Raw genomic sequence first — 14,698 nt, 5'->3', positions numbered from 1 at the left:
CACACCTGGATTCTTGAAGATTCTGTCCAGAAGTGGCACGTGTAACTTCTATTAACGTTTCCTTGGTGGAATCAAGGGCAAGCCTGCCATGAATGTGGCAGGGAAGCAGTCCTCCTCTGCAAGAGGAAGGGACAGCGAGGAGCAGTAATACAATCGTTCACAATACACAATAATTTAGACAGTGCGGTTTCGACACTTTCAGTATAAACCAATAGACGGATAAAGACAATGGAACAGAGAGCACAGACGCAGGCCCACAACTATATGGAATTTGAAACACATCAGAGGTGACATAGAAATCATGAAGGAAAACATGGAATAGACAACAAATGATGCTGGGACAATTTACTCTAAATATGGGAGACATGAAATCAGATCCCTGGCAAGAATCAGACTTATAAATTAATTCCAGATGGATTCAAGACATCAGTGTGAACTCTTTAAAACTTTTAAGATAAAATCTTTAAATCTTTTAAAACTTTAGAACTTTTAAGTTTTAAATCTTTAAAACTTTTAAGATAAAATCTGTTTCAGCTTAACAGGGAAGGATTTCTTAAATAAGATACAAACAGTGCAAATCTTAACAGTTTCACTTAAAAGTGACAAATTCAACATTTGTCATTAAAATTAAGAACTTGTAAAATAATACATATATATACATAGAATACAAGAACATACATATATATGTATTCAGGAATACATATATATATATGTATTCAGGAATACATATATGTAAATACATATATGTAAATATATGTATTCCTGAATCACTTTGCTGTACACCTGAAACTGACACAACACTGTAAATCAACTATACTTCCATAAAAAAATTAAGAACTTCTGTTTTATTAAAAGGCATTAAATAGAGTGAAAAAAGAGCCACACACTGAAGAAGATCTTTGCAACAATTGATAAAAGATTAATATCCTAAATATACAAGGAATGCTAAGGAATCAATATGAAAGAAAAACAACTGAATTGGAGAATGGATACAGGCAGAAACAGGCATTTCACAAAGGAGGGAAAATGAATGACCTGAAATCTGTTGAATAGAAGACCAATCCCATCAGTAATGAGGGGAATGCAAATTAAGACCAAAACAGACGTTGAATCAATAGAAAAATATATAAAAATATGACAATAGCAAGTGTCATGAAGGATGTGAAGCAAGGAAAACCTAATAGCCTCTAAGGGAGAAGTACACCAGATTCCATCAATTCCAAATATCATTTATTTAAGATATTCCATTATTTAAAATATCACTCAAACAACAAGAACTACAAAAATCACCAACACAGTGCATTTTACCATTTGTAATTTTTGTATTTTCATTATACATATTGAAAGATCTATTTTAGACTTATTACAAATGACCTTTAGCATATATCACTCTTCTTTTGTGCATACAAAAGAAAACAAAATAAATTGGTTAAAGTATTTCTAAAAATGTTTACATTCACAGCCCGAGTTTTTGAAACACTTTTGACTTAAAGTTGTTAATGCCCAATGTTGATCCATGGAGAAGAGAGAGGCCATCCCCGCTCAGCCCTTTCTGATTTCTAGTCACAGAATTTGTGGGCATAATATAAAAGTTCTTGTTCTATGTCACTCAGTTTGTGGTGGTTTGTTAAGCAGCAGTAGATAACTGGCATGCCCTTCATTCACAAGGGACTTTGACATCCTTGCAGGACCTTCTTCCCCTTCTAGATCCTTCCATCCACTGGGTCACACGAATGACCACTGCAACACTCTACACTCCGAGTTCCTGTACCTCCTCCCCCACAGCGATGTCCTCATCTAAGCCACCTCAGCTGCCCTCTTTCAGCTGACAAAAAGGCAGGATTTCTCCAGGATTTTAATGGCCACCTGAGAGGGTCTGGGATGAGGAACAAACGGAGGCCTCATCTTACTGCCCCTCCAAAGAGCCCCTGACTCCCCCCTGGGATTGTCAACAGGCAGGACACTGAGCAGAGCTGCATGTCACAAAGTCACCATGCCAACCTTCCTGTCCATCATAAGGGACATCACAGGGAATTCTGCCTCCTTGGGGCTGGGGGCAGGCCGAGCAGGTAGTGGGCCATCCCCCAAGGCCAGCCATCTTTGCCTTTTCCGCCCTCAGGGCAGGTATAAGAGGAGGCTCACAGTGCCCCATCATTAGAGGGCTGGAGGGGTGGAGGCTGCGGCCTGAGGTGGCCTGGAGTAGCCAGGGTCCAACGGGACTGTTGGTACAGCCAGGTAAATGGAGAGTGGCGGGCCCTGGATGCCCAGCCCTGGGCTCTTCCTGTTGCTGTTGCTGCCCGCTCCACTGCTGAGTGGAAGGAGCTTCCAGCATAGCATCCCGAACTGGAGAAATTTACACCACCTTGACCTTGGCTGGAGAACCATTCACCGCTACCTCAGCCCAGACTGGAGAAGCTTCCACAGGGGCACCAGTCATCACAAGAGCAAAGCAAAAAAGTTGCATGACTGCAATGGTGTCTTCGATCTCTACTTCGTCTTGGATGCGTGAGTGGCCTCCCCATCTGGCCCCCGTGCTTCTCAAGGCACCACTGTCACCAAGGTTACTGATGGCAAGAAGTGGTCCAGGGGGATCCCAGGCTCTGAGAGAGGGGAGGCAAGGACAGTCTTGGTCAGACCCAAGGAACAGACCTCTGTGGCCTCCTTGTTCCTGGACAGAAAGAAAGCCCCAGGCATTTATTTCCTGGGGCTCTTACTTCTGGAAAGGAAAAATGTCACCATAAGATTTCTCAAGGGTTCTCAGTCTCTCCATCAACTTGGCCTGGATCTGTGACCTGCATGCCCCTTAAACAGCTGGAGGGGCAGGCAATTGCTAGGAGCTGCCTTCTCAGCAGCTGTGAGAAGCTCACAGTGCATTTGGGTTTCTTTTCTTTCTTTCTTTCTATTTTTTTTTTTTTTTACCCAAATAACCTCTGTTTTTACTGGGCCCCAGAGAGATTGGTATGTCATCTGTTAGGCATTCTCACAGTGTCACTGCTTAGAAAGTCCTTTGCTTTGCTGCTTTCTTTGACAACTTGGAGACCCACGTTACAATTTGTGTGCACTTTCAGAACAGTTTGGTCTGTCTGAGTGTGGCCCTGGGAAACCTGTGCTGTGCATTAACTACCTTCTGGCCCTCAAAGAAGGAAAGGGAGGGGTGAATCCTCAGGCTGGAGAGATTGCCTTGGTTCCATTTTCAACTCCTCTGTGGGGCTGAGGATAAAGTTTACTTATTTAGTAGTAACAGTGGCATGACTCTAATATCATTGACCTATTTTATGGTTTCCAAAGTCCATCACTGCACATCTGTTATCCTCAAAACAATCCTGGGAAGTAAAGTGGGAAGATATATGCATATGCAATCACCTGGAAAGGGGAACAGACTCCTAGAGGTTGGATGAGGTATGACAGAAGCTGGTGGGGGTGACAGGACTGAATCCTGCTGGATTCTGCAAGTGGGAGGAGGAGCTGAGGGTGTCCAGGGAAGGGACCTACACACCCATTTCCCAGCCCCAGGCCATCAGAGAAGAGTAGGCCTACAGCACGGCCATAGTGGGCCAGGCTAGGCTTGTCTGAAGCCACAGCAAATTCCTCAGTTCCAGAGAAATAACATTGTCTCTCTGGGAACTGTGCTCATTCAGTCTGGTTATAGAAAGCCTTGCTGTCTTCGAAACCATCTTGATGAGAATATTTGGAGGTTGAGGACAAATTCCCTCCTGATGTCCCCTGCTACTCTTGGGGAGGGGGGAATAATGACCACTGAGGAGGCAGCCCCAGCTTTGCAGTCAGGCAGACTCCACTCATCAGTCATGTGGCCTAGGGCAAGTCGCCTCACTTCTGTCTGCCTCAGTGTCCCCATCTGTACAATGGAGCCTTCACACCCACCTCACCAGGTTGTGATGGGGATGAAGGGGAGCTTATATGGTTTGCCCAGCATGTGTCAGATGCAGTCGTGGAGGAGGAGCATAAAATAAACTTCCAGGGAAGGCAGAGTCACACACCCTGGGAACTCCCCAGCACTGCAGGGGCCCCTGATCCAGCCCTTACTGCTTGGCTCGCTCTCTCCGCATGTGCCCTTTGTGGGGAGGTGGGATGTGGGTCAGACACCTCTGCTGGTGGCACTCCCAAGGTTCTCTGGATCTTTCATCCATTGGTGAGCAGTCTTATCCATTCTCTCATTCCCTTGTTCATCCACTCACTGAAATAATTACTGGAAAACTTCTATATGCCGGTCACTGTTTGGGGCAGTGGGGATAAGGCAGCAAACAAAACTTGAAAAAGTCCTTGTTCTCTTGGAGCTTTCACTGTAGGAGACAAGAAATAAATCAAAGAGGAACTAGGGTATTAGATGGGGATAAATCAGGACTGGGGGGAAATCAGGACAGGAGGATGAGAAGTGCTGAGGGAGGATCAGAAGTGCTGAAGAGGTGCTCAGGAAAGGCTATGCTGACAGACTGGGGCAGTGTCGGGGAGGCTCTGGTGATTTTTGAGCAGAGGAGGTGTGTGATTGGATTATGTTTAAAAGGGCCACAGTTGAAGGGTGCAAGAATAGAGCCTTCCGGGAGACCAGTGAGGGGCCTGATGCAGGGATCCAGGGAGGATATGATGGTGGTGTGGACCAGTAGGTATGGGTGGCAATGATAAGTGGACAGATTCTGGAGCTATTTTGAAATTAGAGGCCACAGGAATCCAGAGAGTGTGGATGGGGGGAAAGCCAGGTGTGTCCCTAGATTGGGAATAGGGGGTAGGGGATTAAAGCAGCTTCATCACCATGTCTTCATCATTATGTGAATAAGTATTATTATCCCTGTTTTATAGATGAGGCAAGGAGGTAGCTCAAGGCCTGGGGATGACCCACCAAAGCCTCCATATAGAATACACGGATCCAGAATTTGAACTCTGGAATCTTAGTCTTTGTTTTCAACAGTTTGATTATAGTGTGCCTTGATGTGGATCTTTTTATTTTATTGCATTTGGAGTTAGTTGAGATTCTTGGAATTGTACGATCATGTCTTTCATCTAATTTTGGACATTTTTGGATGTTATTTTTTCAAATAATGTTTCTGCTTCTTTTTCTTATTTGCTTCAGGAATTCATACAATATGTTTGTTGGTCTGCTTAAGCGTGTCCTACAGGTCCCTTAGACTCCGACCACTTTTATTCATTCTTTTTTCTTTATGCTCCCAACACTAAACAGTAGCAATTGTCCTATCCTCCACTTTGCTGATTCCTTGCTCTGCCTAGTAAAATTTGTTATTGAACCACCCTAATGAATTTTTCAATTTATTATTACACTTTCTGCTCCAAAATTTCTGCTTGGTTTTTTAATAATTTATGTTCTTGGTGATATTTATTTTGCTCATATATCATTATCCTGGTTTCCTCTATTTCTTTGTCTTTATTTTCCTACTTCTGAGCATATTTAAGATGCTTTTAAGTGTTTGTCTAGTAAGTCTGATGCCTTGGCTTCTTCAGGAATGGTTTCTGTAATTTTATTTAGTTCCTTTGATTGAACAATGATCCTGTTTCTTTGTATGTTTCACGTTTTTTTGTTGAAAATTAGGATTTTTATTACCATAATGTAGTATCTCTAGAAAGCAGAATTCACCACAGCTTACTGGGTTGTATTTGCTTTTATCTGTTAATATAGACTTGTGTAGTAGTCTGTTTATTCTGAAACTTTTCCAAACTACTTTTGCAAAGAATATTCCTTGTTGTGTGGGATCACTGGAGTTTCTGTTCCACTAACTCTTATTCACTGAATGTATTGACAGAGATTTCCCAAATGCCAGGATCTGAAACGAACATAAAACTGTTACAAAATTGTAAAAAGACCTGGGGTGGCAGGGAGAGGCCACCTCTTCCATTCTTTGCAGAATATTTCTTTGCTGGGACATTCCTTTAGCGCTTAGCTAGACGACCACTGAGCCTAGGGATCAGCCTAAGGCGAAACTTAAGGTCTTCTCAAGACTTTCCTGAACTTTCTCCTGGCCTGAGCGTATGTGTCTGTTTTTAAATTCACCTATGCCCACAGCTGATTTTAAACATCCTAATTGACTCCAGCCAGGTAAGGAGAGTTTTACACAATAATTTGTAAGTAAGGTCGACACTGCTCCCTCTAGATCAAGGACAACCTGGGACTGGGCCAGTGATCAAGACCAAAACTGCCACCATGCCAGAGAAGGTGTGGGAGAAGTGTGATGAAATATGCAACAAAACCCCTGTCATTTTGAAAATAGCTATTTCTTAATTGCACATTTGCTTTATTGTTGTAATCCTTTTTTGTCTTCTGGGGCTCCTACAAAGTTAGTGCTGACAGCTTATGGTTGTTTGTTCAATGTCTCCATGGGGGAACGAGGGTTTAGGTTTTCAGATGTGCCATTTTGGTGACATCATTCATGCTACAAGTTTTTGTTTGCAATTTTATTTTCACATTTAGGAGAAACTGAATGAACATAAATTTTAAATCAAACACTATTATTGTTCACAACAGAAATCTTGAGGCCCCTGACCCTTTCCTCCCCACTTTTGATCTCACTTCCCAGAGGCAGCCACTTAGAAATCTTCCAGATTTTTCTTCTGATGATATGACCATGTTTCCAATGCTGTGCTTGTATCGACTGCTATTTCCTGCTTTTTGAGGTTTATACATTCTCTATTGAGTTCTTATTAGGGGGAGAGGAAAATGTAGCTTTCTGATAGCTCAGCTCCCCTGCATGACACTGCCATAGGCACTTCCGATGTCCCAGCATAGTTATCTCACTAGGATGTTTTGGCCTCAAGCTTTAATATCAGAGATATCCTCAAGTTGCTGGTGACCCTCGTCTCTCCATTGTCATTTAAGAGTGGGCACTAAATCATGATTGAAGCTCTGTGTGCCAGAAGCCCATGTAGTTGCTCTGTTCCAAACTGCCTCCTTCCTGGGGACCTGAGGGTCCCTGTAGTATTTTCCACTGCCATGAGCACTCGTGTTCTGCGTTCTAGAATCGAGAACTTCATTCACAATAATCACACACTGAAACCTTTTCCAGAGGAGGTGGGTGGGTTGAAGACTTTTGTTTCCTATATATCTCCTTTGGAAGATCCTCTTCAGTGGGGGAGAACACAGACGAGAGGAGTAATGAGAAGGAAAGTGGAATGTGGTATGAATAGTTAGGAAAGGAGTTGCCACGCACTTAAGTATAGGAGCTCCTAAGGAAAAGTCTGTATTGTTGTTGGGTTGACAGAGTCTTATGCTTTGCCACCCAGAGTTGTCACACACAGCAGTGTCTCCCACATCTGCCAAGTTCAGGGGGTAAATCATGGGGTTTGCAGCTAGTTCTGGGTTCAGGTCCATGGAAATTTTGGCAAATTCCTTGACCTGTGAGAGCCTCAGCTTTCTCATCTGTAAAATGGGAATAATGATATCACAGAACTGTTTTGGAATTGGAAATCATGCATGTAACATGTCTGGTATATACGTACTCCATGAATGATAACCATAGTATTGTTAGAATTATATATTCTTAGTGTGCTCGCCATCTCTTGACAGTTCTAGATACAGCCAAGAGGAGGCAGAAGGAATGGTAGAGAGGAGAAGGATGCTTTTGGGTATATGGGAATTACACATATAAATATGACATTCAGGATGTTTATGGGCATGGTGATCACTGGAGGTGAAAGGAAGCAGCTCCTGGTGGGTTCCTCAGACTTACAATCCATATCAAAGACATGAGCCATCATTCACTGGGGAAGAGCCCAGAACAGGGCACCAGCCTCAGTTTCATCCCTACCATCTGCAGAACCTTGAAAAAAACACTTAACCAGTGAGACCCACATTTGCCCTCCGTAACCTGCACTAGTGCACACCTGCAGAGGCGTGGGATTGCAAGGACCTTTGAGCCCTGGCCAGTAGGGCACATGGAAGTTCTTCCCACCTAGACAGAGGGGGCATGAGGCTCCAACCCCCTTCAGCCTCCTCATTCTCCATTCAGGTACTAAAGTCAGAGCCAATGGCAGTGAGAAACTGAAAGTAGGGATAGGAAGGTCCCACACCTTTCCCTGCTGGTGGGGTATGATGACACCAAGACGGCAGTGTCCCAGGCCTGGTTCTGTTCTTCCCCATGAGTGTTCCCAGAAAAGGCCTTCAGTGTCCAGAGCGGCTCAGCTTTGCAGGCTGCTAAGAAAGTAGTGAAGTAAAGTAGTCTGAGTAGCACATCCCTCTCCTGCCTGAGGCCAGGGCTCTTGTTGTGGTGTCAAAGCTGGGGTACCAGGAGATCCAACATATCAGAATTGCTTAGGCTTCTCCAACCGCTGTCTCCTCCCTTATTCCTTGTGTATCAGCCGTCCTGGTTTGCCACCCAAAGTCCCTCATCCCCAAGCACACAAGTCAGGTTGGTCACCCTCCCCACCACTCACACTGGTGAAAGTTACCACCAAGGTGACCCACTGAGCCTGCTGCGGGAGTGTGGCAGCCTTCAGCTACATGTGGTGGGGAAGAGATGCTAAAGGGTCTGCCGGAAACGGGAGGCAGCAGCTCTGCCCGCCAGGAGGAGGTGCCTCATCCCTCTTAATCAAGTCTTCCTTGTTTTCAGGTCGGACAGCGTAAGCAGATCCTGGGATGACATTTGCGATTTAGTAGAAAAACTGTTGAAGAGGTTTACAAAGTAAGGCTGGTGTTTTCCTCTGACAGGCAGAGTACACAGCTCTTTACAATCGGTGGGCATGGGAGTCCCTTGGATCAGGAGCAGAGAGCCCAGGGCAGTGTTCTGAAGCAGAAAGAATTACCGATCACTGGTTTTATCAGGTGTCGACATCCTTCTTGGCTCCTGCCTGGGAATCAGGTTACAACGTGGGGGGCACAGTCTGTCCTTGAGGACCTCATAGATGAGGAAACGGGCAAATCGGTAACGCATAGCTAAATACTGGGCTAAAGGGTGCCAAGGGCCAAAAGAAAAGAACAAAGGAGTTACTTGCAACTTTAAGGAAAAAGCAAGTATTCTTAGGGAAAAAAAAAGAAACGCAAGCATAGCTTCCTAGAGACTGTGGAATTTTGAACTAAATCTTGAAGGATGAGGAAGGACAGGGTAACAGGAACCATCAAGGAGACTTCTTGTGCAGTGAGTGGTCTGTTTGGCTGGAAAGTGGGGTTACTTCAAGGGAGAGCTAGGAGATGAGGCTGAACAGGACAGCATGGGGTCAAGTCCATGGGGCTCATAATGCCAGGCCCTGGGGCTTATGATTTCCTGCTCTGAGCAATAGGGAGCTATAGATGATTCTAGGGCAGGGGTCTGACATGATCAAGGTTGTGCTCCAGGAGAAAAGTCTGATAATTATGGATTAAATGAGGTGGAACATGAATGAACCAGGAGAATTGGGGAAACTACTGCAGCAATTTCACAAAAGATGAGAGTCCAGAGACCAGAAGACAGTGGGGGAAAGAGGGAAGGATGTATGTGAATGGCTGCTGAGAGGTAGAACAATTTCCCTGAGATAAGAGGCGGGCAGGGAAGAGAGGAGAGGAGGGAAGTGTGGGAAGGTCCAGAGCATTTGACATTAGAAGAGAGGCCAGTGGAGAGGCCCTCATGCAGGAGTTTATAAGTGTCTGCCTTCTTGTGCGTGCAGGGAGCGTGTGCATATGCCTCTGTGTGTGTGTGAGAGAGAGAGGGACTTTGGGGATGTTGGGAGTGTAGGGATGGAACATGAAGCCGTCTCAGCACTCACTTCCAGCAAGATCACACATCTTATAGGCCTCCGAATCCTTCACAAAAGGAGTGAAACTTCCAGGATTTGAGAAATGCGCAACAAAGCAAAAGAGCTGGGGTGCAAGGAGGGAAATTGACATGCACCCCTCCCGGGCTGCTCATTGATGTTCATTCTGACCAGTGTGCATGGCTGCTTACGAGCTCATCCTTCCTCCCCAGCCCTAAACTGCGCATTTCCCTCATCACCTACTCATCATACGGCAGCATTGTCCTGAAGCTCACCTCAAACAGGTAAGTCCCAGGCCTGGTGGGCAGGGCAACAGAGAGACACAGGGAGCTGACAGTTCCCACTGGGAGCAGGCTGGGCCATCCTGGGCTCCCCTCAGCGTCCACTCTGACCCCCAGCCCCGGCTCCATGGCTCCCACTGACCCCTGGCTGCGCTGGCCCTAGCAGACCCCGTGCTGCTAGACCATCTCCGCCCCCTCTAAGCCCTGCCCTCCACCTGTCCTGTGTCCTCTCAGCGCTCTTCCCTTTCCTGAGAACTGGCTCACTGCAAGGACGCCTGGGATCTGGTGGAGCAGATGTGTGGGCCCTTTGTGAACACTGGCCTGTGTTGGGCACCTGCTCTGTGTGTCACTCTCTGCTCTGGGCCAGTGGGGGAAGAGGGGAGGCACAGTCAGAACCAGGAGGCGGGGGTGGGCAGTGCTGAAGTGCTGGAGCTTCAGTGGAGGGGAGCTTGGTCCCTTGGTGGGTCTGAGACAAGGGAGCCCATGAGTGTGGGCTGGGGTGCAGGAGGGAAGCATCACACGCCAGCATCCTAGGCGGGCCGCTGGGAGGGCCCAGCGAGGTGCCCAAAGCCCTGGAGGTGGGAAGCTATGGAGCTCCCGAGTAGCCGGGAGGTTCCGACGCTCATGATGCAAATGACTGGAACCCGGTTCAGTGGGTGAAATACCAAAGAGAGGTTGAGGACATTTAGAATTGAGTGGGTCCAGGATTTGTGGCACAGAGCCGTGTTCGGGAACTTGGAGAGAAGCCAGAGCAGCAGGTGAGCAGCTGCAGCAAGGCTGCGGGGGAGGGAGTGCTGGTGCCGGTGCGTGGACACAGCACTCCGCATGCCTGGCTCCCTGGAGAAGCAGGGGCTGTGCTTCCTGTTCAGTGAGCTAGGGGAAGGCGTGGTTTTGTGCATGTTCAAGTTTAGAAGAGAGAGACCAGAGTGGGTTTGAAGTGGGAGAAAGGAAGTCCATGGGGAAGGAAACTGGCAGGTGGCAGAGAGAGGCGGGGGCCTCTGGGGGAAGAGCTGCCCGTGGGGGAGAGGAGGACCACTGCCCCCTCCAAGGCAGTGGGCTCAAGACCGAGACCGAGAGAGGTTTGGTGAGGCTCATGGAGGGCATCCCTGGTCCTCTCTGGAGAGTGTGGGAGAGGAAGTCTTCCATGACAGAGGGTTCAGGAGAGGGAGTGGGGCTCAGGGGAGAGGAAGAGATATGAAATCCTCTATGTGTGTGTGTTAGGATGGTGGGGGGGCGGGTTACGTACCTACGAGGACAGCTCAAAATCAACCATGGCCCTGATGCTTCCAGCTCGGGAGGAGCCCACAGAATCTCGCTGAGAGCAAGGCTCAGCCCGGGATTGGGCATTCCCAAAACTCCCTAGGAGTTTAGGAGGGTGTGGCAGAGGGCTGGGGTGGGTCCTGGTGTATAGGGTAAGTCCAGCAGTGGCCGATGGGATCTGATACGAGGTGTGACTCTGGTGGGTCTGCAGAGCGTGTGGGGCCAGGACTGGGACGAGGGATGGTGCTTTCTGAGCCCTGCCACTAGGGGGAGCAGGCTGAGGATGGCGCGGTCCACGCAGGGCTTGCTCTGGGTGCTGGAGAAGCCAGACGGCACAGGGCTAGGAAGCCCCAGGGGTGATGGCGGGGGTGGGTGAGAACTGGGAAGAGGTGGAAGGGGCTCTTATGGTATGAGAGGGGTATTTTAAGAGCAGGAGGGATTAGCGAGGGTGCTGGGAGCCTGGTGTCCCTGTATGAGAAGAGCTGGGAGGGCAGCACTAGGGAGAGCCACTCAGGTGAGAACGTTGCCTGGTGACTTGAGTCCTGGGCAGGAGGCTGGGGAGGGCTGAGAGTTTCAGGATATTGCAAGGTGCAAACGACAAAACTGAAATCTTCCAAAAAGCACCAAGACCTGTATTTATGCTAGACTAGGCAAGGCCGGCTTTGGCCTGCCCTGGCCATTGGTCCCAGGTCTCCTTTCCTCCTGAACTGGGTTGAGTAGGTCTGGGGCTCTCATATCTCACCACACATGAGCATCTCTTCTGCCCACAGTGAGAAATCAGCCTTCAGGGACCACATTCTCCTTAGACTTGCTGTGACAGCTCAGCCCATCACACTGCACTAGCCTGAACCTAAGCCCCAGCCCTGGTGTGTCCCAGTCCCATCCCCTGCATCTGCTTTAACAGAGGCCGACAGCCCATCCCCATGGCAGCCTGGGGTCCCTGCTCTTCCTCCCACATGGACGGGCCTCAGGCCTCTTTTCCAGCTTATGGTCTCTTTCTTCAGGAGCACATGAAGCCCAGGAGCCCTAGACTCTAACGGAGCATCCTGACTGCTTCCTTTAGTACCGATCCAGAGGGGGAAGTGGCTTGGAGGGACCAAGTCCACCTCAGGAGTCTGTGGCAGGGGAGGAGGGGACAGGGCAGGGGTATCAGCAGAGTGACCTTTCCAAACTCAGCCTTGCCTGTTGGAAGGTGATGCGCCCTCACCAGGGACCCCTTAGGTGCCAGCAGTACCGCCAGTCACATTGGCGGTGCTGGATTCACAGGTGCACAGCCATGGGTGCTCCCGCCTCACCACGGACGGTCAAGGCAGGGCCCTTGCTGAGTCCGCCGAGGTCTGCAAGCCTGAGACAGGGATGAGCACATTGAAAGCCAGGCCCTATCCATGGGACCAGCAAAGCAGCATCCCCCACACTCACTGAATGGGGCACAGAGAAGGGTTAGGGTTAGTTCTGTCAGTGTCAAAGACACAGGCAGAAGGGTCACGACAGGGTGGCTAGTGTCCTCTCTGGTCCAGGCAGGTCTGCACAGGGCAGAATGGCACCAGGACAGCTGGAGCTGTTTTATAGCAATCAACCCTCCTTGCTCCTCAACCCTCTTTTCTGATTTGTTTTCAGAAATGAGATAAAACATGGTCTTAAAAGACTTCGGGATGTAGTGCCCTCAGGACCCAGAAACATGCAGGCAGGATTGAGAAAGGTATAGACTCTACGGCTAAGGGAATTTACTCTGCTTTGTCAAGTTCTTAAAGAATTATTGGGTCATCTCACTGCCCTCCCCCAACATTCCTTCATTTTGTTGCAGGCAAATGAGCAGATTTCGAGAGTTTTCTACAATAGTAAGTTGCCTGCTGATGTCACTGTGCTCAGGTGGGACAGAGCCAGGCCTGGGCCTCAGTGAGGGCTGGTGCAGACCCCCCCGGCCAATTCCTAGCACTGACCCTTGGAGCGAGTCCCTTGTCCTCTCAGTGCTGCAGGTGCCTCGTCTGCACAGTGAGGATGAAAACCACCGCCAGGGATGCTTCCGAGAGCCACATGGCATCATGCATTACACTCCTGGTTCTTACTAGATATCAAATGCTTGACCTACGGTTGGGCTGCATGAAAAAGAAACGAGAACTTCCAGGGATGGCGAGCAGACGGGGTTCAGTTTAGGGAACAGAGACCTTGGTGTCCCCCTGGCTGCCCACACTTTGTCCACCACAGCTCTGGCTCTGCCTCCTTTCCCTTGAGCCTCTTCCCTCCGGTTGACTCTCATCCTGTGACTGTGCCTCCGCCAGTGGAAATGGCTGTACTTGGCCCAGACCACCTGCATCGAGACTGTAGGGTTGCAGCCCTTGTCAGGAAGGATGCATGGGCTGCTGGGGAAAGGCGGGGAGCTGGGCGGGGGCTGCTGCCCAAGCACCTTGACAGTCATTCTGGCTGCTCCTCCCTGCGCTCACCTGAGAGGCTTGTCCCCGTCCAGTGAAGTAGCTGCAGTTGCCTTTCAGGGCAAAGGCCGTGCCACCTGCCCATAGTGAAGGTCCACTAGGAAGGGCTCTGATCCGGTCTCAGGCTCCTTGTCTGTCAAGTGGGTCCTGGGCTGAGGCCCCTTCTCCCTCCAGGCGCTCTGGGTGGTGGGTACTCGGGTCAGGGTGGCCTCTCCCCAGGAGGAGGAGGTGTGGGAGCAGCTGCGGGCCTGACAGCCTGAGGCAGGTCACTCCAGGTGCCTTGCTGACCAGGCCACTCCCTGCTGCTTCTGCAGACAAGAAAGCTACCAGCCTAGTCTATGCTCTGACCGCTGGACCACTGCTGCCATCAACATTACGGAATGCTAAGAATGAAGTGAGTCTAGTCCATCATTAACAGCTTTGTGCCTCATGTATTTGTGTATTTTATACTAAATATCTTTCTTCTGTTAGGTCAGCAGGCTTCGGAATATGAAGACCAAGGTTTACTGCCTGGGTGTAAAGGACTATCAGAGAGACCAGGTAATTCAGAACAGGTAACCAGGTGCCACTCTTGAGCCCAGCTGGAGAACGCTTTCAAAGGCAGCTGTCCCAGGGTTCCCCAGAGGATGGTCCTCTACCCGTCCCAAGTGTCTGGACAACAGGTAGTCACAGCAGATGAACAGCCAGTATTGTATGAAGCTACACACCATCGATGTGGACAGAGGAGCTTTCTACTTGCCAAGGGTGGGCTGCTGGCCGATGCCAGGGTGTGGCCATTGGAGTCCAACACGGAAAGAGGCAAGAGCCTGTCTTCTCGGATGGGACCTGCTGTGTCCTCAACCCCTGGCTGTGTGCCGACCATCTCCTCTTCCTTGTAGCTGATTCAGATTGTAGAAGGAAAGACCCACATGTATGATGTGCCCAAATCCAGTGATGAGGAAGGCTTTATTGTATCGGTGAGCGTGGGCTAAATGTGAGAAGGGGGAGGGGGGCTTCTCACCATGGCCACGCCTGTCTCGCCCTGACCCTGCCACCCATCTG

At 48.9% G+C, this 14,698-nt stretch overlaps 1 protein-coding gene across 1 annotated transcript in view; it reads left to right on the top strand.

The window, feature by feature from the left end:
- Positions 1-7,746: 7,746 nt before the first annotated feature.
- The window catches only part of LOC125960987 (zonadhesin-like), a 28,053-nt gene continuing 21,101 nt past the window's right edge, over positions 7,747-14,698 (top strand). The window contains exons 1-5 of the mRNA XM_049696881.1: positions 7,747-9,971; positions 12,846-12,927; positions 13,033-13,066; positions 13,972-14,051; positions 14,129-14,613. Of these exons, the coding sequence (XP_049552838.1) occupies positions 14,566-14,613 (48 nt within the window). The 5' untranslated portion in view covers positions 7,747-9,971; positions 12,846-12,927; positions 13,033-13,066; positions 13,972-14,051; positions 14,129-14,565. The remainder of the gene's footprint in view (positions 9,972-12,845; positions 12,928-13,032; positions 13,067-13,971; positions 14,052-14,128; positions 14,614-14,698) is intronic.

This window comes from Orcinus orca, chromosome 14 (genome assembly GCF_937001465.1).
Source record: "Orcinus orca chromosome 14, mOrcOrc1.1, whole genome shotgun sequence".
NCBI lineage: Eukaryota > Metazoa > Chordata > Mammalia > Artiodactyla > Delphinidae > Orcinus > Orcinus orca.
The sequence above is the reverse complement of the archived record's forward strand: the minus strand, read 5'-3'. Positions and strand labels throughout refer to the sequence as shown.